The sequence below is a fragment of the Ornithodoros turicata genome, chromosome 5 (genome assembly GCF_037126465.1).
Source record: "Ornithodoros turicata isolate Travis chromosome 5, ASM3712646v1, whole genome shotgun sequence".
In the NCBI taxonomy this organism is placed as follows: Eukaryota; Metazoa; Arthropoda; class Arachnida; order Ixodida; family Argasidae; genus Ornithodoros; species Ornithodoros turicata.
Genome location: NC_088205.1, coordinates 76,193,461 through 76,220,570, shown reverse-complemented (window position 1 = coordinate 76,220,570; position 27,110 = coordinate 76,193,461). Strand labels below are relative to the sequence as shown.

Sequence of the window (27,110 nt, the reverse complement as noted above, 5' to 3'; positions counted from 1 at the left end):
GGAGAGCTGGACTCTCGTTACAATGCGTAAAAAAGAAAGAGAGAAAGAGAGAGAGAGAAAGATATGCTTCAGCGTTTGTAGGAAGAGTATCATAATGCCTCGTTGTGAATTGAGGGTCAAAGGTGGAGATGCCAATCTTCATGGGCCTAGCAATCCTACCCTACATGTAACAGGCCAATTTACTGTTGAGCGGATACTACGTCCGGATATTGCACAACTTACGTGAGGACGTTCTAATGTAGGAGTGACCTTGACATGAAACTGCGCACAATTCTAAAACGTCCGAGCTGTATTATTCATACATGAAAGCGAAACAAGAAAATTTACTGCTGGGTTAATATACTGTCAGGAGTTCGTACGATAGGACGCACACATGGAAAAGAGAGGAACATTTTTTTTTTGTTGTTGTTGTTGTTAACGTCCATACTGAAAGCACGATAAAACGTCCAAAGCTGTTTTTGTGAGCTGTTCTCCTCGAATCTTAAGAGGCAGGGGAAGAAAGCACACAGACAGAACCCCAGCACACTAGTGGGGATAAAACTTCCCTCACAGTACAGGCATAAATAATATATAAGACTGAATCCATACGTGGACGCCCGCTCGGTTGGGAGTCTATTCCTTGGCTGGAACCATTGTTGACGTTGTTTGTTTGTTCTGTTTTTTTTTTTTTTATGGTGCAAGCGAAACTTTGTTGTTGATGTTGTAGAGAGGAAATACTTTCCTTCGTGCAACGAGTGGAGAGAGTTGCAAAGCCATCTTCTATCTTCCGGAATGTCGGTGCATCCTTCTCTGTTTGCACTTGAAATCGGTTGCCTGTCGTTCGTATATAAAATGCGGGGGGAGTAACAAACCACTGGCGCATGACAGGAAGTACATCTGAAGCTTTCCTGACTCCGACATACTTTTGCAAACAATCCGATGGCAAACAAGATAGAATGTTCCTAGCTGTTAGTAGCAATGCCGCATACGACTGTGATTTGTCCAGGTTTAACATGGCGCTAGACGGGCAACGATACATACACAGAAAATGTATTTACATGTGACGCAGATGTGAACGAAAGGATGACGGTATGTGCACTGTAAGAAGGTCGCCTAATGTGAGAGGCCTAAACGGAGTCGCTCATTATCAGCGCTTTGTAGTCGCTGTTAAGAATCTGTCTCCAGGCTTCATGTTACCGTCAACTGTAGCTATGAGCGGCATACAGATGTGGACAGATGGAGAGAGGAAAGCAGGAAGGAGTGGGGAACAGGGGGGGGGTTAGTATACGTCCTGGGCCGACTTCAGGGGGAACTGCGTCTGGGAAGTCTTCAGAAAACGCAGGGTAAACCTCAGACAGCACAGCCAGTGACAGAATTCGAACCCGTGTCACCTACCAATCTCGGCGTGGAAAGCGATCATCCTAACCACTATGCCACGGGAGCTGGTTTATACCTTCCCAAGCAGCACAACATGTTGGCCCAATATTGGACCAATATTGGCCCAATACTGGCAATACCGGCCCAACATTGGTCTAATATTGGTCCAATATTGGGCCAACAAGCTGTGCTGCTTGGGTTAGTAACCTGCCTACCTATGTCTATGTTAAAGTCAGGGGCGGATTTTATTATTATTTTTTTTGAAGGGGGGGTCCGGATGTGAACGTAGGGTTCAATGAACCAATCCCAGCATGCACCTGGCACTTGTCCAATGCGGACCCCCCCTCCCCCCCCCCCCTCCCTCGGAAAAGTCCTAGATCCGACCCTCGTTAAAGCATCCCATTACAACCGCGAATGGGTCCTCCTGTTCGAAAAGCCTTTGTAACACGAATGTTTTCACGGAGAACATTCGCTCTATAGCGCGTAGTGGGACCGTGGAGAGACAACATGTATCACACAGGTGTTTTCTATATGCAAACGACCTGTTTGCTTCCGAATACATTCACTTCAGTCAGAAAACAATGTTAGTCGAATTGAAAGCGGTGCAGACTTCCAGAGTGCTTCCCTTTCAGTGCGAACACATTTTCGTATGCAGCGGGAACACTGCTAGTGAATGTGAATGGGAAGTTGCGAAATGTTCCGCAGTTTCTGTGGAGATTGTTCCGTGCTCTTTCGTTGCTCTGAAAACATGCGTGATATATCGTAACAGAGCGTGTCTTGTATGATGCTGCATTTCGCAAATTTAGACGTCGAAACTTTTGCGTACCACAATTATATCGCAGAATTGTTCGCAACAGTAAATTCAGTTGAACAGCTACTCAGCGTTCACAGATGTAGAGAGGGCCTTCAAATGGAACACTGCATCCATTCTTGATAGTGGAAATTTAAGTCGAACGATCGGTAACATGTGCGCATTCAAGGCATTAGAGAATTACTGGGAATCTTACTTGGGTGCCTCTTGTCTATGATCTCACAAAGGTAACAGTTTCATTTGCTTGACATCAAATGGCATTCACATTAACTTACAATTTACAATTTTGTTTTGGTTTGGTTCGCGGGGCGTCCTCTCTCAAGAACATCGTACCCCCATGAGAAGCAAATACTTCTCCCCTGGGATATAAGTATCAGAGCGGAAGGACTGTTTGTCGGTTAGGTCGTTAGGCTGTTGATGTTATCTGATACGTAAAAGATTCCGGTCGACTTCCCATCCTCACGGAGAGACCAAAATGTAAGGAATGGACATATTTCACTGCTAGGTGCATTTTATCGCTCATTGTGGGAGATATCGTTTTAGTATCATCCGTAGCCAACATCATTTTGTGGCAGTCCTTGAAAATTATCGATCACTTTCGCGATGTTCCAAATGAATGACGTTTTCTATCCCGTTTCTCGGAAGGAATCGTTCGGTTGGTGAACCGCAGATCGTCGTTTCTTTCCTCTAAATGGATATATGCTTCGTTTGTAAAGATGGAGAGTCGCAACCCTAATGGGTCTCCCTTCCCTATTTTCATGTTTTCAGTCCCTATGTAAATTTTCCGTAGTCATTGCGCGGCTCGCTGATTGAAATACGACGTAAAAATTAATAGGCTGCTCTCCGGTTCCTACTGATTTTATGTTGGCGCGCTTTGTTAGCTTCATTAATACCAAATACATTTCCATTTGCGTATCTTCTTCCTCAGAAGAAATAGACAAATAGAAATAGAGAAATCTCAGTTGTCTCGCGACGTGAACACCCAATTATTATTATTAGAAATAAAGAAATTAATATTACGTCCATTACATCGCCATACGTGGATAATTCGCGTATAGTCTTCGCTGACGGCGCCTATCCATTTCTTCCCGCACAGGCGTAGGAGCAGCAAATTGACGGTACATAACAAACAAAAAGCAGGCAATTGAAGCTAAACCGTTTATCCTCGACAAGTACACTGTTTCGATTGCGGTAGGAATAGCCCAAAGTTGACGAATTTCAGAGATTCCTGCGACGCATGATCGGGCAAGGAGCCGGACAAAATCTGCACTAAAGAAGGAACGAGGTTGAAAAAAAAAAAAAAAGGAAAAAGCTGGTCTACAGTTTCGTCAGCTTATGATGATTGATGACGCCCGTAAATTGATGCCTCAGCTTCGTCGTCTATACTGCGCTGACCAATTTGCGAGGCCAAGAAAGTTCGGAGAAAGTTTTGTTTAAGCGATCGCCGCGTATTTTCGGTGTTTCCATTACGATGTTTTCATGGGACGCATAGAGCGATACAGAAGAACCTTACAGAAGAAGAAGATTATTTCTTGAACAGTCCCTGTTCCAAATATCGGCGGTTCGCGTCCTGAGGCGTGGTGGTGGTGGTGAAGATGAAAACTGCTCGCCGTTGTTGGCCACGCTGAAAGCGAGCAGCGTCACGACTAAAACGCAGGTTAAAAAATTAATACAATACAACAACAAGAACACTACAAAAAAACTACACTACAGTCTCTTCCCATAACATACGTTGAATAGGGAATTCTGCATTTTACTCAAAGCGCGCGCGGGCGGCAACGATCTCACCTTTGGGCCAGACCTTCATCTGGTCGTTATCGCATAACGTGCGTTAAACGCATCAGTTCGGCCCGTGGTGGTGGTGGTGGTGGTGGTGGTGGTGGTGGTGGTGGTGGTGGTGGTGGTGGTGAAAGGGCTTGCTGTTGTCGGCCTCACGTATGTGGGCAACGTCACGACTGACGCTCTGGGGAAATGTGCGTCCTGGGCCGACTTCAAGGGGAACTGTGCCGACATATGTCTGAAAGCGTCTGAGGAAAACCCAGGAAAAACCCCAGACAGCACAGCCGGCACCGGGATTCGAACCCGGGTACCTCCCAGTCTCGACGTGACATGGCTAGCACGCTAACCCGTGATTGGCCACAAGCTCTTGCTCGAGCCAATAACAAAGCGGCTTTGGAGCGCGCGAACTTTAAATATAACGATAACGGCCGCTATGTGAAAGAGGAAGATCGGAGCCCTCTGCGCTTAAATCGATAAACCTTTAACTCCAGCCAACTGTTTTTTCCGAGCCGATACGTGAACACGCAACACCAGTTTAATCCAGCTGTCCACTTGAGTTAGTTGTCGCAAAAAAAAAAAGAAAAGAGAAACGAAGGCGAAAGGGTGGGTGGATCGACTAAATCCACGTCACCAGCACGAAGTTCAGGACAACGAAATTGGTGCCGGCATTGTTCGTGATTAGGGTTAGCGGGGGATGTTGAGGGAGAAAAAAGGATCTTCCTGTCCCACGGGGCGGACTCTTCATTACGGGACCTTAAACGAGTTCCCGTAAGCTGTTACAGCTTCAAAAAGAGGAAAAAGGAGAAGGAAGAGAAGAAAAAGGAAAGAAAAAGTTGTCTGCCTATATAGTATCATAAGAAAGTGATGTTTCCAGCACAGTGCATCTCACTCGAACTTTGTGTTATTGTTTTGATTGTTTCTGTGTTTACTTATTTATTTGCTTATTATTTATTACATTTCGAAACAGACATATAGAGTGAGTCTACGCGGAAGAACAAAAACGCAGGTACGGGTTCCCGAACGACAGCCAGGACGAGGAGGAAAACGATCCCCCCCCCCCCCCCCCCCCGAAATCGTACCCTCGGTAGTGCATTTGGGAGAGGGAAACGATGGTGAAATCGTCCGCCCCCGTGTAAAATCCTCATAGAAACCCTCCAGAAATATTTTTATTTCGGGTCTAACGGTATAAACACTAAAAGGGTGCACAAGTAAACAAAGTTGTTAGTTGGAGCCTGTGGTATATGTATGCTTTGTTCTTGTCCGCGTGTTTCGACCTTTTATCCCAACGGTATGGACCGATTGGCCCCTACAGCCATTCTCGTTAGGGTACACGGGTACACGAGGTTCTGACAATGTAGATAGGACTGATGGATTAACATAACGCGTGTGCTGTTTGTAAGGTTCAAACTTAGATGCCTATGGCCCGGTTTCACCAACGCTGGTTAACTTTGAACTGAGATCAAGCGTTGCTAAAACTTGAAGTTAACACTCAAATCCTGTTTACAAACATTGGCTGGTGACGTGATAAATGTTTCAGTGCCAATAACTTCGTTTAGTGAAGCAAAGTTAAGCGTTAAATTCAAGTTGAGGGATCGTTGATCTAGGTTCAAATGTTAATCACCGTTGGTGAAACTGGGCTTATGCCGGATGCAGCGGTTCTCGTGTGCCTCGAGCAGAAAACATTGTGAACAGCAATATTTGACCAACCTGCGATCTACAAGGGTGAATCTTCGTGCTCTGAGCAATGAACCTATCGTTCGTGTTCAAGGTACAGGTTAATTTAACACGTGCGACTTTTAATAGTCGATCAGCATAAAGAAAGTCCATCGATCATGCTTTAAACAATGTCACAACAACGGATGATTCTTTTTTAATTGTTTGAATAAAAATCGGACTACACAGGAAGGTTAGCGCAGACGGAAATATATTGCGGAAATCCAGCGTTTAATTTCCTCACTATGATACCGAAAAGTGACGCTTCTATGCTAGAGAGTCGCGTCGGATTTTCGAACTTTTCGGCATGTAATAGTGTCTTACCTCGCTCCCAAAATCCGACACCATCCAGAGAAGGTTTACATTCGGTTCATGACAAGGGATATTTCATACATCGACTCAAAAGGAAAGAAAACCTCGAAAGAATAGCCTACTTTACCGACGGTCGTTGTTTTCATCTCCTACAGAATAGTACTGCTGATACCAAGAAAACTTCCACGCTCGAAGTACCGTAGTGAGAACTTCACACGACGACACTAATAAGGCCAAAACTCAGCTTCTCGAGGCCTGGAGAAATAAAGAGTATGAAGGGGAAGAGGGAATGCCTTGACTTCCAAAGTTATATCTTCCATTCAGTCCCGGATCAGATCTGAAAAATGACGCGACACACGCAAGGCAGAAACTTCCTTCGAAGCTCCTTCTTACGAAGAACAGCGCGAAGATACGAGTACTTCGACGCTGCGAGACGCTACTATGATTTCTCCGTTTGTTGCCCGTTTAATTTATTTGACAACCTTAATTACTGTATTGCAGGTGTGGTGCGATTACTTTTTTTCGGTAGATGGTTACCGAATGCTTTCAACGGGATTCACTAGTAATCAGTAATGCATGAGCAGGTCCCAATCCTAGTCACAATTACCGTTTCACTCAAAGCTGAACTCACAAAATGTATTTGCAAACAGTCCTTCGTGGCCATGAACTTTGTGGACGGGATCGGTAACATCTTGGCAGGTGTATCAGTGACAATATAGCCGCCTATTTACCTTCGTTCGGGTATGCGTCGTGCCGATGATTGACGAAAATAAACAATATGGAGGCGCGAGCCCTACTCTAGCTACTTTAAGACACATAAATTGAAGAAAAAGTGAAAAAGTGAAAAAAAAAAAAAAAACAAGACAGGGGCAAACCAATGAGAGCGTAAAATTAACGAGACCGTAGTTTATGCGTCGTGCTTTCGTCGCATATTTCTGGTTGACTTCCAGTGGTGCAGCAGTTGACATGGACAACGTACTATCGAACCAACTAACTTACAACCCGATAGTCATTAACTCAAAAATAACTTTAAAAAATGTCACGAAATCTCCGCTCGTTGTTTTTTGCCTATTCCTGATTTCCTGGCTACAATTTCTAATTTGTCCCTCAAGATATTTCAGCGGTGGCCGCTTAAAGTTCAGTGCCAGAGAGATTTTTTTTATGCATTTAATGAGACTTACCTTCATCACGTCATACGTGCACACAGACACACTAAACAAAAGATTGCAGGACTCGTGTAACGCGAAATTCAGTGTCAGCTGTACGTGCGAAAAAATGAGGCCGGATGAAAGTGCGTAGACAAATTTATTTAAACGTGATGAGTGCTGATTTGTGGTCGTTGATATGGCTGTTCTAGAACATCAAGTCTACGCATGAGCCATGTCTAGTTGTGGGTTGGCCGATGTTGGTGCACAGCGTAAAGTCCAGTTGTCCGTACATATCACTTAAGAAAGTGGTGTTCTTGGCCAGTGAAACGTCCACGTTGAAGTCTCAACGACGAGGAGCTGGTGCGAGCGGTAAGGCGCAAGTACATACACGATAAAGTCGCGGATGCGTTCCTGCGCGGCGCGAGAAGTAGCACACAGCCACCACGAGCCCTGGTGGGAAGCTGCAAGGCACAGCTGACGATGTAAAACTGACGTACTTTGGCTTTTATCTCACTTTCCATGGATAGCGACTGTAAACTGGCGGGACTCTCCTCCTTACTCCCAACGCTGAGCTCACATGCGATAAGAGTTTTGTGCGGACATGCGAGTGCCGACGACGCCGACGCGGTCTCGGGAAAGTCTGCACTATACAGCTGACGCTGTAAAATAATTTTTCGCCGCAGAATACGCAGTAACCCAACGCGCACCTACAACTAAAAAAAGAAGAAGAAGAACCGTAGCTTTACCGAGGTCTCACGTCAGGAACTTGGCAGTGACACTTGACGGGTATTTCGCAGAGACGCACGGGGAAATGGCTTTTTTTTTTTTACTACAGCTCCGCTTTACAAGGTAACCGAACGGAGAAACGGGATTCCGAAAGAAGATGGCATGTTCCTGGCTTGTACGAGAGCAGAATAAAAAGGAGTACGGTATAAGGAGGGAAGAGAATGGAGTTGGAAACGAGTAAGTGACAGTTGGAGTGTCGCAACGCAAGAAAAAAAGATCGAGATGAAAGAGAGGCGAGATAAAAGATCGCGTAATACTGCTGTCACACGGGAATTTGTATCATCAGAGTTAAACCTCTCCCGGACCTATACACAGACAACCCATACCAAGCAAGCAAGCAAGCAAGCAAGCAAGCAAGCAAGCAAGCAAGCAAGCAAGCAAGCAAGCAACGGCGTCAGAGTTTCGGTTGTTTACTTCGCCCTGTTTGAATCCCAGGAACGAACTGCCAGTCCGTTCTTCTCTCGTCGTCACCTCGACACGAGCAATCGCCGACACCTCCGCCTCGTCGTCGTTGCTGCGCGCAGACGCTGGCAACGTGACTATCAGGGTGGTGGTGGTGGTGATAGGGCTTGCCGTTGTCGGCCTCACGTATGTTGGCAACGTCACGACTCACGCCCTGGGGGAATGTGCGTCCTGGGCCGACTTCTAAGGGAACGTGACTATCAGCGAAGGGAATGGCCATTTCAAGCACCACTAACGCTGTCCCGCCTTCAGAGGTTGACGAAAACGTCTGCGTAAGTTCTCGCGGAAAAGCGCATCTATAATAATGTAAAACGCAACGCAAGACATGATTTTGAAATTTTTAGTGCTTAAATTGTTCACCGCACGTAAAATACATCATGTACTTTTGTACAACCGTGTGGGGTGTTGACACCGCACCGGTGCGTGATGCAGAGAGTAGAAAAGTAAATTTGCGAATGCCAGCCACATCTAATAATCGTTACACTGAATCAACGACTTTTCATAGCACTTCTTGTGGGTTTATTGCGTGTGTCTGTGTTTAGCGTTTTGCTCGTTCACTGATCACAAGGCTGCCAATGGCAGACACTCGGCAGCTTCAATGGCATTCCACGAACCTCCATCGTGTCAACGGTAACGCAAGATGGTCGTGTAGCAGCTCCCGACAACCATTCAGTTCGATCGTCATTCATGACAATGACCATTGAATCGCCCGTGTGACAGCGGTATAACCCTGCTTCGCGTGTTGGTGAATGATGGTTAGATTGGATGTATCGTACGAGTCACAGCTAAAGGAACATAGGCATTCTTAAAGAGAGAACGATAAATTGGAGGAAAAAACATGCACCAGCTACGTAAAATGACCAGTGTTACATTCACACTGGGCGGGAAGTAGAGCACCCGAAAAAGAAAGAACGGGAAGAAATGAAAGGGATAGTGCTCACATTGTGTCTAAATAATAATTGTGCCGTAACGTTACAAGTAAGGTTAATCTGCCTGTATTATGGCGACGTGTTGCACGTGCCGCAAGGTAGGACTGCGGATAATTTCGACTACCTGGGGTTCTTTTGACGTGCGCCGGAAATGTCACAGAAACACGGTGCTGGAAGCGATAATTATCTCCCCCCACATTGCGACCATCCTCGGCCGGGTTTCAACTACGCCCTGTTTCAGACGTAGAACAACACAACAAAAGCTGTGCGAGCGAACTCGTGTTCATTGCTCCGCATCACAGGAAAGCGGAGCCATGCGGGTCCATTTCTGTTTCAGGTTTTCCCAGCACGCTACCGAAGTCTATACTCTACCCACGTCGCGGACGGATCACGCTGTTGTCACGATAAGTTTGAGGAAGGCATTTGTCGAAAGAGTACGCAGTCACCACCAAGGACGTCGTTGGATGCGTCTCTGACAAGGACACAGGAGTCTCGCGCGACACCAGAAGCATCGTGTGTCGATGTTTCCTAGTGGTTCGAATGATCTGGAATGTTTTCGGTGCCATTAACCAGAACGCGAACAGTAAACTGGCAAGATTATCCAATTGTCCCATCCTACAGTTGGCAATACGAATGCCTACCTTAGAGACTACCAACGAACGAATAACAACGTAGCACTATCAGCTACTCTTGTCACTCATGGTTGCTTCTTTTCCCTTCATGTGTATACCATCTGTATATAGCTTGTGTATTCACGGGCTTGCCATTTCTATATGATATGTATATTTTAAAGGGGCACTAAACAGCTCAGCGAACATTCTCCTGTTATTATGCTCTATGAAAAAACGTGGCTCACGATATCAAAACATTAAATTCGTTTACTTCTAGGGAGCGTCTTTACCACGAAACAATGCCATTCAAAGAGCATAATCCCCGTGAGCCTCTCCTTCATCCTTGGAACGGGGACACGTCACCAGGTTCTAACGCATATCGACACCGCGTTCTAGGCGCTGGAGGTAGGGGAGATTTCGATCTCCCAGCCAATGACAGGCCCCACTGAGACAAGCGGCAGCTCGCGAAGGAACCGGTTGCGGGAGCATCTCGGTGGACTCGCGGACTCACAATACAACACGGAAAACATAGTGCGCCCATGAAATGCGGCATTGCGGGCTTTTGGTATCGTTTAAAGTGGCTACAGCTCCGGTGGCGCAGCGGTAACGCGTGCGCTTGGAGACTGGGAGGTCCGCGGTTCGAATCCGCGGGCCGGCTGTGCCGTCTGGGGTTTTCCTGGGTTTCCCTCAGATGTGTAATAGGCGTATGCCGGCACAGTTCCCCTGAAGTCGGCCCATGGACGCAGCTATCCTCCCCCTGAGCGGATTCCGCTCGGTCTTCCACTTCACCCCTTCCTCTCCTCCTTTCCACCACCTTTCCCTTCCCGAGAAACATGCCGCCTAATCAGGCAGGCAGACCTCTCGGGTACAGTGGCTAGCCACTGTATCTCGGGTTCCTCCCAACGACACTCCTCCTCCTCCTCCCCCCTAAAGTGGCTACTTTGGGACTGACAAGTGGCAAGGCGTTTAGAGTTCACCTAACGTCCCGATATTGCAACAAAATCAATGTATAAGCGTCCGGCATTTTGAATGGTTGATGGTACGCGACGTCAAAATGACGTGTGGCTATTGTCGCCTTTGCATCGCAAGGAGTGGCATGAGCGCGAAAGAGTGCAGCGAATATTCGGTCGGTTTGGAGTCATTATTGAGTTTTTTTTTTTTTTTGTGACAACAATTTTTGGAAAACGTTCACCGCCAGCAACGTATCACAACCCGTTAGAAAGAAGTGCACCTTGCATACCCGTTCACTGCCCCTTTAAGTGTTGTTTAGCGTAAGCTGTGCAGCCACATTATTTCTGCAATCGCCTGTAAACACCTGTGCGTCATGTCGACAAAATCTTGCCCCATACCCGGAATAAATTTTTCCAATAACAAGTAATGGGCCAGGAGTGTTCCTGTTTGTGAAGGAGCCTTGTGGGCAAGCCTTCGCTTGTACCATCCTACACTTGGCAATACCTCCATAGGCAAGACTTGCGCTTGTCCCATCCTCTAGTTGGCAATATGACAATACATGCGCCAGTCTGTGACCGGTCTTCCGCTCGGATGCCAATACTTATACGCGAACAGAAATGCGAAATGCGATGAAATGCGAATCATTGGGCAAGCATTGCGTCTTGTCCCATCCTACAGTTGGCAGGATCGGCTCGCCGTTGTTGACAAATGACTGCAGTGGGGGGGGGGGGGGGGGGTGATGGCAGGATAGGCTCGCCGTTGTTGGCCACACAGAAGTGGGCGTCGTCACGACTATAGCCAAAAAAAGAAAAGGAAAACGCATAGCAAAACAAAACACAAAGGAAGGACGGACGGATGGAGGATAGAGGAGGTTGAAGGATGGGGATGCGGTGAGGTGCACGAGTTCATCGGGGAGAGTACAGTATTAGATGGGTCGATCAGCAAGGCCTGTCTTCAGCAGGAAGAGAATGAGGTTTCTTGCTTTGGCGGAACGTTCGGCAGAAGAACCAGCGGGGTAGAGGATGTCTGCTAGCGAGCCCGAGGTGGAGCGAGGGAGATGTGTTTCGCGCGCAGAATGGTATGCTCGGCAGTCTCGCAGGATGTGTGCGATTGTTTCGGGTTGTTGACAGTGGCCACAGCAGGCGTCACCCCTAGAGCCTATCTTGAACAGCTGAGAATTGGTGAACGCACACCCAGTGCGGAGCCTATGGAGCATGGTCTGGATGCTTCGAGGAAGATTTTTCGTGGGAAGAGGAGGGCGATTATGATGCATGATGTCCCGTATTCCAGGGTGGCGCTGTTCAACAAGGAGCTGACCAGACATCTGCCTGTCGGCGTCGACCGGAGTTGGCAAAACATTGCTGCAGCCCAGGTGTGCCGAGGACGCCAGCTGGTCCGCCCGGACTGCAGTAACTATACTGTATACCACGCATGGACCAATAAAAATCGATTATCCGTAAGTCCGCCATTTCTATATGTCTCTCTCTCAGTAAACTAATAAATTACGTTGCACGGTGTTTCGTGGGTCGGTGGGAAGCCGATAAGTTCGACGATATTTCTCAATTGTCGATGTCGTGTTGCTACACACGCCCTGAACACGCAACAATGAAAACGCATTTCGCAGAAATGTCGACACATTTTTCATTTTCTTACACACACAACGATCGCACTTTTCAAACACTATCTTTCGACAGTTTGCAAATTGACTTCTAGACGTTCCAGACGTGACGCACACTACGCCGAATTTAACAGATTTACCGCGTCGCCATCTCGTATTTGTCTCTTATTCCAGCATTGAGTGCGCTCCCTCTTTGTGATGTGGATGCGCTTGCGTACGAGTATATGCTCGCAGATAAATAATAGGCTAAGGTATCCTTGAACTTGTCTCAACCAAGAATTCCCTCTTTTGCTGCAAGTCACTTAGTAGGATGCAACATACGCAGTGCTTCTGTTGTCATGTTGTGGGAATGATGCAGCCGACAGCGATTTCTATGAAGTCGGCCTTGGACGTATGATCCCCCCGACGCGAGCATATAGACACAGCTCGGTGATAAAGACACCACAATAGTGTTTCATATACACCAACGTACATGCTCGCAAAGAGTATTTTTAACGAGTGTAGATGTGAAACCTATGCTTCGCATTGCACGACACCGCCTAACTAAAAGAGCAATTACAACTAAACGAGCCGGATGGCGCCGACATAGGGAATTCTCATACAGAGTTCTATAACAGATAACTAGACCATTAGAAACGCCGTTTCAGGCTTTACAGAGGAATGTTGTCACAGTAACCCCTGAAGTCTGCCCATGACACGTACTAATCCCCACCTGTCCCCCACTCCTTCCTGCTGTCCTCTCTCCATCTGTCCACATCTGTACGCCGATCATAGCCACAGTGGCTTCGCGGCGCTAACAAAACTAAAAGCGGCGCTAAAAAGAAACTCCGCTTCAACAGCTCAATGTCCCAAACGTGAGAGCGTTGGCACAGATTGGTGTAGAACCTGTCTAGTTCTACGTTAAATCATTCCTGTTGTGTATCAGAGCGTAACGTAGCTACCGCCCAAGCAGCACAATGTACTGAAAGTCGAGTGCAATAGGGGTGGCCGGTATGTGTTTTACCCATATGCTTTAGTTTCACAAGTCTGTTCAAGGCCTTCCACCTTCCCGTCCACCCCTATTGCACTCGACTTTCAGTACATTGTGCTGCTTGGGCGATAGCAGGAACGCAATCATAGAGATAACTGTGATAAGGGTCTCGAAAGGCAGTGACACGCGAATCAACATTGCAAAGGAGCAGTCAAAACGTGCCTGTCGCATTAAGAGGCGTCTTCCCAAGCAGCACAATGTACTGAAAGTCGAGTGCAATAGGGGTGGTCGGTATTCGTCTTATCAGAGTACTTCAGTTTCACGAGCCTGTTCAAGGCCATCCACCTACCCGTGCACCCCTATTGCACTCGACTTTCAGTACATTTTGCTGCTTGGGTTGTTGCACTGTTTCTGACCGAGAATATTTATGCTGAACCGGTTTCGTCCGGACTGGAATTTAACCGAACGCTATGGTTGCAGCGCCTGCTACTCCGAAACGCAATACAAACGTAACGACTAAAATTATTACGTAGTTACTCGGGATCGTCAAAGGAAAAGTGCGTGGAAAAAATCAGATCAACCGCAATTTCTCTTGATCACTAATGGGAGAAAACATGATGTCACGTGATATACATTTCTCATGGCTGAATCACAAGGAAAGACCACCCGTCTCCGCACCTGGACTGCACCAATGTGACACAGTATATTATGGGTTGCCGGTGAATGTTAAGCCGCCGCCGCGTTCAATCGATATAATGGAAAACGCATCGCATAAAGATAAAACTATTACACGGAATCGAATGCTCCGTTAGAATCACAGAGCCGGTTAGTTCCTTACAATCACAGCGAACCGCTATATGGGAAAGAATATCCATCTGTTGTCCCTGATGAGAAACATGACAGTGCTTCCCACATGCTCTCAAACAGCTAAATAATTTCTGCTTAAAGTACTTCAAACCGTTGACAGGTGAAGGATGAAGTTGTTAAGTACTTTCGTAGATATCACGCAGCCATTTAAAATTAGGTACTTCGATGTAGATTCCATGCTTCTAAATACTGCCTGGTGAGAAAGCTGCATGTAACAGCAAGATTACCTTGACGGCCAGGCATTCCGTTCATTCTCGTAGTGGCACCCGTCCAATCCCGTCGAAAGCACTCCACAGTCCACACGGAACAATTTCCCGAAACGCTATCACAGTGGACGGAACACGTTCGTTGTCACGCATTGTAAGACGACGCCACATTCCACTACAATCGGAAACCGCAATCCCTATTCTAACTTGACATTTTCGCTCACAGCAACACGAGCACGTAGGAAAACGGATCATTTCGATGTGCGACGCACACACGAACACCACACGTGTTGTTATCACCGTTTCCCCGCGCGGACTGCTACACTAGTGAGTACGGACAGGGCGAATGTCGGGTCGTCAGGTACAACCGCGAATCAAAGTAGTGCGTTCTTTGTCAGTATGATTCAGCCGTTCAGAATGCATGTGAGACAACAAAAAGAAAAAAAAAGAGAGAGGGAGTGTGTGTGTTAGTAAACCGTTGATAACGTCACCGTGACCGTGATGTTATCGTACGCACTGGAACCAATGACAGTTTGAATGACACAGACTCTTAGTCGTTACTAGATGTGAATGCGATGGCATGTTCCTGGTATCCTAGCCCTAAGGAAATGAAACGACATGAAATTAAACATCGCAAAGTAGTTTTGGGATTCTTCATTCTTCGTAGTACGTCCTCTGAATACCTGGCGACGTTTATGGTGACGATAGGGACCAGAGAAAATACTTCCTACGGCTAAATTGAGCTATGTTTCTTCTTCCGCGCTTGACTGGTCCCGTGACACTAAGAGCGACATAAGTCTGCCATAAGTCAGCAGGGATAATCTCACTTATCGCTTTTTCATTAGAACATGTTGCTTCCTAAGGGCAATCTCCTCGCATACGACACAGTGTCCGGTACGACTCACAGCAATAGTTTCTTGTTTGCGCATCTTATTTTTTCATTACCACTAAGTGTGCGTCCCGGACTCCCAGTGGAGCCCGGAGCAGTCATTCAAACGTCAGACGTCAGAAGGTGGGTGGTGGTGGTGGTGGTGATGTTGAAAGGGCTTGCCGTTGTCGGCCTCACGTATGTGGGCAACGTCACGACTGACGCCCTGGGGAAATGTGCGTCCTGGGCCGACTTCTAGGGGAACTGCGCCGACATATGTCTGAAAGCGTTTCGTACCCTGCCGTCCAATCAGAGTGTTCCGATCTTTGAGGATCTCTCTCTCTCTCTCTCTCTCTCGTGCGTGCGTGTGTGTTCTGTGCCATTTCCTTCGCTGCAATACGTTGTTCTTTTGGACGTTTGCTTAAAAGGACATACCAGCTCCCTCTCCCCACATGCATTCTGTATGGCGAATATTTGAAGCTTTTTCTCCGTAACCAGCGGTCAGGTTTTAATGCGAGTGTTCTTGCTGGAAACCTGCTGATTATCTCTCCTTCACCGATACACAGAATCCGCCTAGGTGAGCTGTATTCACGGACACTCTACAGAATGAATCTGACATCGACTTCGTTATGCCGCACCATAGCCTCCCCGCGCGTGTTTCGTGCTCAGCGGGCAGGAATGATCAGTATATAGGAGCTAGGCTATGGTCTGAGTTACTGACGAAGTTGTCGCAGCTCTGCTTTATGAAGGAGCCCGTGTATCCTGAGAAACTGGCGCCCCCACGTAGGTGGCGGTGAACGGCCGTTTCGTGCTCAGCTGGCAGGCATGATCAGTATATAGGAGGCTATGGCTGCACATGCAACACTCCGGAAGACACACTTCATATAATCATGCAGTGTCCATTTTACGAAACTCACAGAGAACAACTTCAGGCTGTGCTTGATAAGCTTGACGCTCGACCTTTCAGCTTCTGGAAACTATTTGGTTACTGGCGCTGCAAACAGCAGCAAGTGAAAGTAATGCAAGCCCCCTGAAGGAAACAGTGACGCTCATGTTAGAGCGTCGCACGTTCAAAACAAGTCTTCGCAGTTACGCTGAAGCATAAAAGAAATGGAGCTGCAGGTGCCCACCAGGGAGACCACATAGCTTCAGAAACCTTTCCAGTTCTACGAAGAAGATGAAGAAGGAGAAGACCACCTTTTGGATTCTCGCGCCAAAACCTTCGGCCTGCGAGCCGTTGTTCCTTTCTGGTTAGTTTGGGGCCAAACAGCCCAGAGAAAACTGCAACTGTTGATCCCTCCGGCTGTCTGTGTCTCATCCCCAACAGGTGGAACGACAAGATCTGCAACAGGTGGGGCTCCGAATTTCGAAATTGTTCTCAATCATTTCATGATCAGAGTTTGGAGGGTACCCACAAGAAGCCTAGGACAGATTCTAAAATTCCGGGCCCTACACCCCCCAGATCTTCTCGTCCTCTTTCCAACGTTACCACAGGTATCAAAATTTGACCGTTCATTGCTGAGAAAAAGCATCAAATCGCGAGCCATAAAAAAAATACACGTCGGAGAGGGAGCTGGTATTCTATCTTAACACAACAGACGACACAGACACGTTTAGCCCAAGCTTCGCAGTCGTGTGCAGGGTAAAACCGCCAGGGCTTGATGGTGGTGGTGGGGAAGAGGTTCGCCGTTGTCGGCTCACACAGGTGGGCAATGTCGTGACTAACGCCCTTGGGGAATGTGCGTCCTGGGCCGACTTCTAAGAGAACTGTGCCGACATACGTCACCCTTTAGACGAATAATTGTACCTTGATGTTACAAGTAAGGTTTGTCTGGCCAGTGTAGCGACATGTTGCCCGTCCTGCAGGGTAGGACTGCGGATAATTTCGACCACCTGGGGTTCTTTTGACGTGCGGCGGAAATCCTCGACACACGGTGCTGGAAGCAGTCTTTACCTCCTTCACACTGCTGCCGTCACAGGGGTGACACAGACCCGGCATTGCTGTAATTCACCTCAAGCGGGTGCTTTTGGCAAAACTGCCATCTTGTCCTGGTCACACTTCATAGGAAACGTGATTTGGAGGTCACGTGACTTTGTTTACATGTCGTTTTGCCGCTTACCGACATATTTTCGTCGTCATAACGCCAAGAGATGAACGTGTTTTGCCAGCGTAAAATATGCGGTGCTTCTTCCGTAACATGGTAGCCCATTTCGCCTTAATTTAAGTACATCGCATCGGCTCAGTGAGTCTTAAAGCGCGGTCGTCATCACATCTTTGGAAGCCGTTAACAGTACGAGGCTTTATGTGTAAAACTGCACGTTTAACTGCGAGATTATCGGATAAAAATAATTACCGTGATTGACAGACATCCAAAACTGCGTGCAGAAACAATAACCGCATTGTTTACAAAAGGTTTGGCCGCCGATCACGGGCGCCGCCATCTTTAAGGTCACGTGTGCCTTGACGTTTGCTGTGACGTGCGACGAGGACCTGTCTAGGATGCATTGCGTTCGCCCAGCACGCTTTCGTCAACGGAGCAATACATTAGATGCCACCCCTGTGGCTGCCGTTCTAGGCCGGGATCGAACCCGCGATCTTGAGCTCAGCAAGCGAACACGTTACCGACTGAGCTACTGAGGCCGGTCCGTCCGATGACAGTCCCTGCTTTTAGTCCACTTACACGGAAGGAATCAATGCACTCTATAGAAAAAACCGAATCAAGAAAAAAAAAACAAAATAAAAATAAAAATCTTCCGCGGGAAGGAACCAATGTTGGGATGATATCACGTTGCCGAAGAGCCATTCCCTGTTGTAATATAGTTTCATTCACTTCATTTCACTTCATGAGAAACATTTTCATACTTAATAGACAGAGAAGACATTGACAATATGTCCCTTGACCTTTGGGGTATTTTGAATAAATAAATAAATATGGATATCCCCATAGAAACGGGGTATCATCATAGCATCGCCCGCGGGAACGTGTGCTAAAGGAAATTAGCTTTCTCATCCCTTTCTTCAGCGAGCCTATTGTTTTCGTGATTTCGTGAATTAGAAAAGAAAAAGGAGCAAACAGGAAAAAGTGAACAAAGGAAGGGCATCGTGGCACACACTAAGACATGCTATATATGCATGATCAGTTCACTGCGCAAAGGCTTTTTTCAGCCTTACTTGGCTTCATTGAGGCTTCCCTTACCAAGTGAAAAGACTTACAAACAAAGAAGAAAAAACAGGCGAACACAGCAACAGTCAGCATCAGGGACAGCAAGAACATTTCCACTCAACCGTATGAGCGGAACCTCCATTCGTAGAAGGCGAACGCCACTTAAACAAAATTGGTCTGCACTGTGGGAGCTGAAGGGGCTTGTTGATATTCCTGAACTAGTATTATTTGTTACTGTATAACACGATAGTTCCACCCCGGACAGGAGATATGGGCAGCGTATCAGGTGAATGCACGTAAGTGAATAGGATGCTTATGAAACTACATTTTATAGGGACTATGAAATTTCCCGAACCCCCATACTTTTTTTCGATGGAAACTGTTCTTCCCGCAGAGAAACTAATATGCCACAAATTTTTCCGGACGAAATCGCTCCACTCTGCGAGGAGCGCGCGCTGCAAATGTCTCTTCCGCGTTCCTCCTCTCCCGCGCATATCTCCCTGCCGATGGTGTAACTGTACGGACCGCTCTTCGGTTCCCCGTTACGTCACCGGTGTTGCACAATGGCAAGTAATGCCGCGAGCTCGCGCTGTGGCTGCCGCCACTGCCGAAATCTGCCGATCGCGCGAAAGCTGCTGTCATGGAGATTTCCACTCCCGATGAACGCATACGCGTGATCCTACGGCGCATGCTCCTGGCGGGATTCCTCGTCTCGGCAACACGTCACGATGACGTGTTGCTGAGCCGGCCGTGGTCGCGTCAAGTTGCCCGTTGTGTCTCCGCTCGGCAGCTCGTCACGGCGCGGCGCCAGCTGTCCTCCCTTCGCCGCTCCGTTTAAATTCGCTCCCGAGAAATCCGCTCGCGCGACGAAAGTAAAATTACGGTTCTAGACTCAGAAAAATGTCTTCTTTCGAACGAAACGAAGAAAAAAATCGTTTCATAGTCCCTTTAAAATAAGTTGCAAGGACTTACGGTACACACCGGTTGTGTCACAAAGTGGAAGTAACATGGAGTGTCTGCAAACGTTTAACAGGGCTATTTGGTCGCATAAGCTGGAGTAACAACAAAACAATCTGCTTCAGCAAGAGACCGCAATTTTACTGTACAGGGCGAAGAAAACAATGTACATGTTCCTGTTCAAAAATATCCAAAAAAGTGATTTTATTCTTTTTGGCGACCACTTGCTTTGGAAGTTTATAGGAAGCCTACGGACTATTTGTAGAGCTGGTGGAGTAAATGTTAGTGTCAGGGGACTAAAATGGGGAGTAATGGGGAGTAAAACTAAGGAACTTGATCTAGGGTATGCTGTAACTGCTCTCCAATTTGCTTGCTCTCCAAGCAGCAGTTTGCTTTTTATTGCTTTGCGTCGTAGTAGACTGAAATATATATATATATATATGTTTTTAACTCAAAGTGAGTTATCTCACCCTGACGGGAGGAATCACGTGTTACGTGACCTTCTGACGCCATCCACTCAAACGTTGCCTGCCTGCGTACTGTTGATGAGGCCCAACAAGGCCGAAACAGCTGTCCAGCACTGGCATGGTGACATTTGAGTTACAAACATATGCTATACGTGCAGCCAAAGACCTCTGGCTATTTTTTTCCTTATATATATATATATTTATAAGTCCCAAACATCGCCACACCAGCACTGGACAGCTGTTTCGGCCTTATTGGGCCTTCATCAGCAATGCGTAGGTGGGCGACGTTTGAGTGGATGGCGTCAGAAGGTCACGTAACACGTGATTCCTCCCGTCAGGGTGAGATAACTCACTTTGAGTTAAAAACATATATATATATATATATATATTTCAGTCTACTACGACGCAAAGCAATAAAAAGCAAACTGCTGCTTGGAGAGCAAGCAAATTGGAGAGCAGTTACAGCATACCCTAGATTGTTTGTTTGATTGATTGTACCCTGTTTCGGCCTTATTGGGCCTTCGTCAGCAATGCGTAGGTGGGCGACGTTTGAGCGAGTGGCGTCGGAAGGTCACGTGGAACGTGATGTCCTCCCGTCAGGGTGAGTGACTCACCTCTGAAAGCCCAGTGCGAAGCCAGTAAAGTATTAAATGAAGAAAAATAGCATACGCTCTTTGGCTGCACGTTGAACATATGTTTATAAGTCCCAAACATCGCCACACCAGCACTGGACAGCTGTTTCGGCCTTATTGGGCCTTCATCAGCAATGCGTAGGTGGGCGACGTTTGAGCGAGTGGCGTCGGAAGGTCACGTGGAACGTGATGTCCTCCCGTCAGGGTGAGTGACTCACCTCTGAAAGCCCAGTGCGAAGCCAGTAAAGTATTAAATGAAATGAATTAAAGGGCTTTCAGAGGTGAGTCACTCACCCTGACGGGAGGACATCACGTTCCACGTGACCTTCCGACGCCACTCGCTCAAACGTCGCCCACCTACGCATTGCTGATGAAGGCCCAATAAGGCCGAAACAGCTGTCCAGTGCTGGTGTGGCGATGTTTGGGACTTATAAACATACGTTCAACGTGCAGCCAAAGAGCGTATGCTATTTTTCTTCATTTATATATATATATATATATATATATATATATATATATATATATATATATTTCAGTCTACTACGACGCAAAGCAATAAAAAGCAAACTGCTGCTCCCGCTTTCCATGCTCATATGCAGCTAATGGGAAACACGCGGCAACAGGTGTGTTCCACCTTTTTCTTCCCGCATATCCACATTTCACGGACGCAGCTGTTATATGCAGACCTACTGGTAGTTCCGTGGTCCGCGTAGCTCCGCACGAAACGGGAAGAGGGTGGAACAGGAAACTTGGGAGAGGTGGCAGGGAGCAGATAGAATACATCTCGTGGCAGGCGCAGCGGATGATTGTGGGAACTCGCAACCGAGAATTGCGTCGTAAGATCAGGTAGGAAGAACTATAGGAACTCAGCCGGGCAGCAGATGTCTTAAATTGTGAGTCGGGCTGGGGATATCGCGACAGGTAAAAGAGGGTCACCGTCGGCAGTGCTCATTAAGGGGCCGGTGAAAGGAGTAGTCAGTTTGTGTGACAGTGACACTGACAGTGACTGACACTGACAGTTGACTGACAGTGACAGTTTGCACAAATCAAAGAATACAAGAGAGAGGGCAGCACCAGTACCGACCAAAGCAAGAATGGGACGTCCGTCGAAATGTTATGACTTCATAACAGTGTGGAGTGAATGCGGAGACGTTTCAGTCTTTGACAACAACAACAACAACATATATATTATGATGATGAAGTGGGGAGGTTTTCCACTCTAGGAGTGGAACGCTACCCCATAGCTAGGGGTCTAATATGAGCCCAATTTCAGCTACCGCAGAGCTAAAGTCGGTCATCACGCTGAACTAAACATTTTGTGTACAAACTTTAACGTGTCCTCACTCAACCACAAAGAGCTGACGCTGGTATTCGCGTGAGAGGAGTCGTAACCGTCCTTGAATTTTTTGCTTACCATTATCACCGTCGGATTTACTACAGCTAGAATTACAAAACCTATCTCAACTTCAAAGCGTTTCGTTGGCGCGTGACGTAACACAAAGGTTCCTGTTCCTATAGCACTCGTCATAGTCTTGCATTTTATGGTTGCCTGACACGGATAAGTGCCATGAGAGTGCAGGCGTGTCTATCTCTTGTTCGCAGCTGTCTTCGGCTACAAGATTAAGCCTAACCGCCGGTGAAACTCTGTTTACGGCAGTGCGGTCTGCGTAGGCAAGCCTTTTGCAACAAGCAGGAATAAATATGATGGCGCTCGAAACTCAATTTGGGAAATTTGCGGTCCAGGCTGAAACGTTTACCGCGTTAACTAGAAGCATCACACTCGGAATTGAAAGCTTGACAGCACGTGAGCTGGTGGCAACAACAACAACAACAACAATAAATGAAGAAGTGATGATGACATGGGATGTTTCCCCATGGTAGCCACAGCTGGTGGCAGAGATCTTTGTTTTTGTACGTTTATCGTGTCGTTATGTATCACGCAGATGAGTGTGTGAATGTGCGCGACTGCTGTGAAAGTGAAATTTATTCAATCATGAAGACGGGTTTGCTTTAATTAATAAAATAATGTATTCGCATGCTCGAATACATGTAAAATATAAAGAAGAATATGCAAAACAGGGTAGGCGAAAAGAGTGCTAGCCGTTGCGAGCTTCAGATGGACGCTATTGGAACAACAACGAATTATCCGCGTGTTCCTGTGCGGTGGGAAGCCGTCATTTAACGACATTTATTAAAATTTATTTATTTCATTAAAGTTATAATCAAGTCCAGTCGAGTGCACGCACTGTTCGGTAAGTAAAATAGCAGATTCCGCATTGTGTCAGCTGTGCCAGTGAATTCATGCATAAGAACGAAGGTTGACATGCAGAATGAACCGAGCCCAATAAATTATGCAATGATATGTGCAGATATTGTAAAGGGCAACACAATCATAAGCTAAAAATGAAGGTATACGACACTATACAGACGGCAGAACGAGAACAGGCATGATGATAGTGCTAGCAGTGCTCACCGAATTTTAAAAAGTGCATCATTGGTGTGGACCCATTGTGAAAACTCAACAAAAGGAAGTAATATGTTTCGCGCAATGGACATATGTTCTGCCACATACAACATAACCCTTTAGACTGGTGGACAGGTGCTAGGTTGAAAATTTTCTTCCTCCTAAAGCTCACAAAATCTAAACACTCTATTGAGAAAAACAACAACAGTCAATGAAGCGAATTTGGACAATGAAGGACCTAATAGTGTTATCCCGGAAAATCTATTTCGCATTCGTTGCAGTCGTCTAAGTCTTTTGCACCTCGATTTCTTTCCACTCGAGTACAACCCCGAGGTAGGAAAGAAGAAGAGCAGAAGAAGATTAAGGGACCCTGCGAGGAAGGAAATAACCCCGAGCCAAAATAACCTTGAAGTTTGTCACCCTACACAATAAAAAAAGAACCGATTTAGACCTTATTCTGAGAACGGTCATCCCCTACGTTCCTGAGTATTAACAAGTCACCTCGTTTAATTTTTTTCTACTATTCTTTAGTAAAATACTATTCTATTGCAACAAACAGACTTATTTCAGCGTTCTTCACGATTTAAGAAAGACGGATTGCGTCTTACGTCAAACGAATAGCGTTGGATATTCTAGCGCACGGGTGCCCTGTGGAAACGGGGTGACAAGTCAGCAGCTTATTTAAGTTGAATGAATAAAGTGACGTTGTGTCCCACAAGGCGTAGTATACACCGAATGTATATTTGTAAGATTTCTATGTCGGCTATTTATTACCATTCATTCAAATTTAATGTAGCGTAACTCGGCGTTTCACCAAACAGCGTGAGATTGATGCGCCCTGTCGTTGTTTCTCAGCTTATCAATCAACCGCAAAGCGGAAACACTTCACATATGTTTCCTATTTACGTGTTCTGCAGAAGTCTGTCCGCTGCGCGGACACGCATCTTCACATTTTTTTCTCTCCTTATATATCTCACAAACACTTCACAACAGACATCAGCCCTGTCCAGTTTTCCATGGTTACGTGGGTCGCGACGTCAATGCCACGTGACTTGCGCGCCATGCCGCCACATTTGAGATTCCCCACTAAATGCACGATGTTAAATGAAAGGTATTGACAAATTCTCGCAACGAGATGACACACGTATAATAACAAACTGACGTACAAAATTAACCAAGCGTTAACTCACGAAATAATCTAAGGAATAACTGTACCGCAAAAGAAATAAAAGAAAATTTCGGAACAAAATTGGCGGGTCATTCGCCTAATGGTATTTGGGCGCCGTTTGGGTGCCATTCTAACTTCCTTTCTTTTTTTTTTTTTTCTTCTCTCCGCAACAGTTATGGATGGACCTACACGACTGTCACCGTTGGTGGGCCCTTATAAAGCCATCGCTTTAAAACAAACCAAATGATAAAGCGAGAAATATGCGCAAGTGAGCGTTGTGCGGTGATAATGACGGCAACAAGAAAAAACGGCGGTGAAACTCAAATAGCATGAGTCGCCTTATTCAGGTTGGAAGTGTCATCTTCTTAACCACTTTCATTGAAGTCTATAACATCGAACTGGTTAAAATAGTGAACAGCATCTAGGTACGCTGCAGAGAAGCCGAAGCGGGCTCCAGTAACAGCGAGAAAGAAATCCAGTAGCTGTATTCGTTACGTCGTCTGCCAACATCAGGCAGGAGGACTTTCTCCGGAAGCAGAACAAAGGCCCTACACGCTTCAGCTATCCGGTCAGAACCTTTCAACCTTCAACTTCCGCTTCCGCTTAGAGGTAAGACGCGGAAGCGCATAACTGACGGGCAATGCTTGCAGACACCACAAATGGACGCTGATATGTTGCAGAAATCCCCCAGAAACCTATTTGGAGCAACGTCTGTAGTTTGCCCCGTGTGTAATGTAATGTTAATTATGTGCATGGCAAATCACCAACCACGTCCTTGTGGGCGCAACAACAGTAGGAAAATAGGGCAACTGAACTGGTTAAAGCACTTCCGTTTCAGCACCACGAAGAAACTCTGGATGTGATCTGTGTAGGGACGTGGACAGGAAGAGGGGAAAATAACAGGAATGAGTGGGAGGATAGCAAGGTCTGCACCAGGTATGACAAACTAGTGTTCTGCAGGATTACCAACAGCTAAAGGGTTGCGGCATTCGGGCACTGCGGCACTGTTTTCTGAGAAGTGTTACCAGCTCAGAGGAACGCAGTGCTCCTCCAACTGCAACCCATATTTCAACATATTACACCGTAAGTTCTTTCCTCGCTTCCATCTTATTATTACCAAATGTGCGCGCGGAAAACATACGCGCGTGCCATATTCCACGAAACGTAAAAGCGGAAGAAAAAAAAAAACGTATGTTTCTTTAAGCGTGAAGGATTTAATTCAGGACTGTCAGTGATAAGAGAACAATGTTCTTCTTCTTATGCAAGCCACATCAGATTTAAAAAATTGCAGTAGTATTCACATTACATTACAAGTATTGTGTGTATTGTCATCAATCGGGAAGGATACCTATGGAGGTAGTCGTATTGCGAACTGTGGGATGGGACAAGCGAAAGCTTGCCCACATCACATCTAAAAAATAGTACTGAATAATAGTACAGTGATTCTTCACGGGCGATGTGGCTACGAAGACCTGCCCTGACAGCCTGAAATATAGCTGCGTCTCCGAAGTCTGGGCCACCGAAAGCCTCCCGGCAACGACGGATCCAAACTTGAAAGTTTATCTCCGTAATTCACAAAGCCAATCGTTTATGCTGAGTGCGCGGAACCGCACGGTGGCCCAGGAGACATATATGTATTGGCATCATCGTGGAAGACCAGCCATATTGGCTGGCTCCCTTTAACGCAACAAACGCACTAGTCTACAACCATCGCAATGCCAACACCCAAAGACGAGCTCACGGCAGGTCTGGGATTGATGTACGTGCTAGATGCCACCTCGCAACAAACCAAAACTCACGGAGAGTTGCTCGTGGGACAGCAGCACGAAGGATATTAGAAGCGGATGACATACCTACCATTGCTTTCTTCGAAGAGGGTCGCTGATGTTTGCCACCGCCTACCAAACTGGACGGCCCCAAGAACTGCTCTCTCCCTGTATAACACTCTACGGATGCCCGCTCTGACCCTCTTCAGTACCTCAACGGCGGTGCGAGCACGGCCACCGTGCACAGCTATGCAGCGCGCTATCCAGACCTGGTAGTTTATTTCTACCGCCAGGAGTACAAACTGGCGTCTATCGCAGACCGGAACTGGGAGCGAGCTCAGTAACTGGACCGTGCTCCACCGAATGAACGGAATGCCGTAAAGCACCTCAGCCTTGTGCCACAAAAAATCGGGGAGTAGACAGTTGCGAAAAGCGTGCTCCGACGTTTCAAAGGAAGGACAGAAAGGGCAAAAAGGCCTCGTCAAACCAAAGCGGGACAACCTGTCCCTGAGAGGTAAAACGTCGTGCGCAAGACGCCACTGCAAGCTTGCACGGCGCGCATCAGACAGGAGACAGTCGACACCATTTATTGATGTACCCTCATAGCATGGAACACGAACTAGTTTTTACTACGAATGCAGACCAGACTAATTTTCGTCATTTCGTTTTGACGGTGTCCAGTAGCGCGATCACACGCCCTTTCTGTCAACAATGCCTCACGCACAAAAAGAAGGTTGGGTGTTGGATGTTTGCGAAAAAAAAAATAATAATAGAAGAAGGTGATCATTTGCGCCTCGCTCGCTTCCGCAAGGTCTGTCGACCCCCAGGCTACACAGGACTAGATGACTAGAGGGACACATTAGTGTTGGTTGCTGACACTAATCTGGGATGACGGTGACTACCAGTGCGGTGAACGAATGGTCTTCAAGTTTTTTATCCTGTGTAAGCGCCGCGAAGCAACTGTGGCTATGAGCGGCGTACAGATGTGGACAGATGGAGAGAGGACAGCAGGAAGAGGTGGGGGACAGGGGAGTTATGGTCTTCAAGTGAATGACTTGTTTGCCGATTTTTGAGCAGAACGTCGAAAATAACAGCATAAACAGTA

General features: G+C 46.8%; 1 protein-coding gene across 3 annotated transcripts in view; it reads right to left on the bottom strand.

Moving 5' to 3' along the window:
• Positions 1-14,825, bottom strand: part of LOC135394860 (leucine-rich repeat-containing protein 70-like) — a 404,291-nt gene extending 389,466 nt beyond the window's left edge. For all 3 annotated transcript variants that reach the window (XM_064625891.1, XM_064625889.1, XM_064625890.1), the window contains exon 1: positions 14,541-14,825. Coding sequence is in view for 2 of the 3 variants with exons in the window: in XM_064625889.1 (XP_064481959.1) it covers positions 14,541-14,565 (25 nt within the window). In the remaining variant the exon portion in view is untranslated. The remainder of the gene's footprint in view (positions 1-14,540) is intronic.
• Between the last annotated feature and the right edge of the window lie 12,285 nt (positions 14,826-27,110).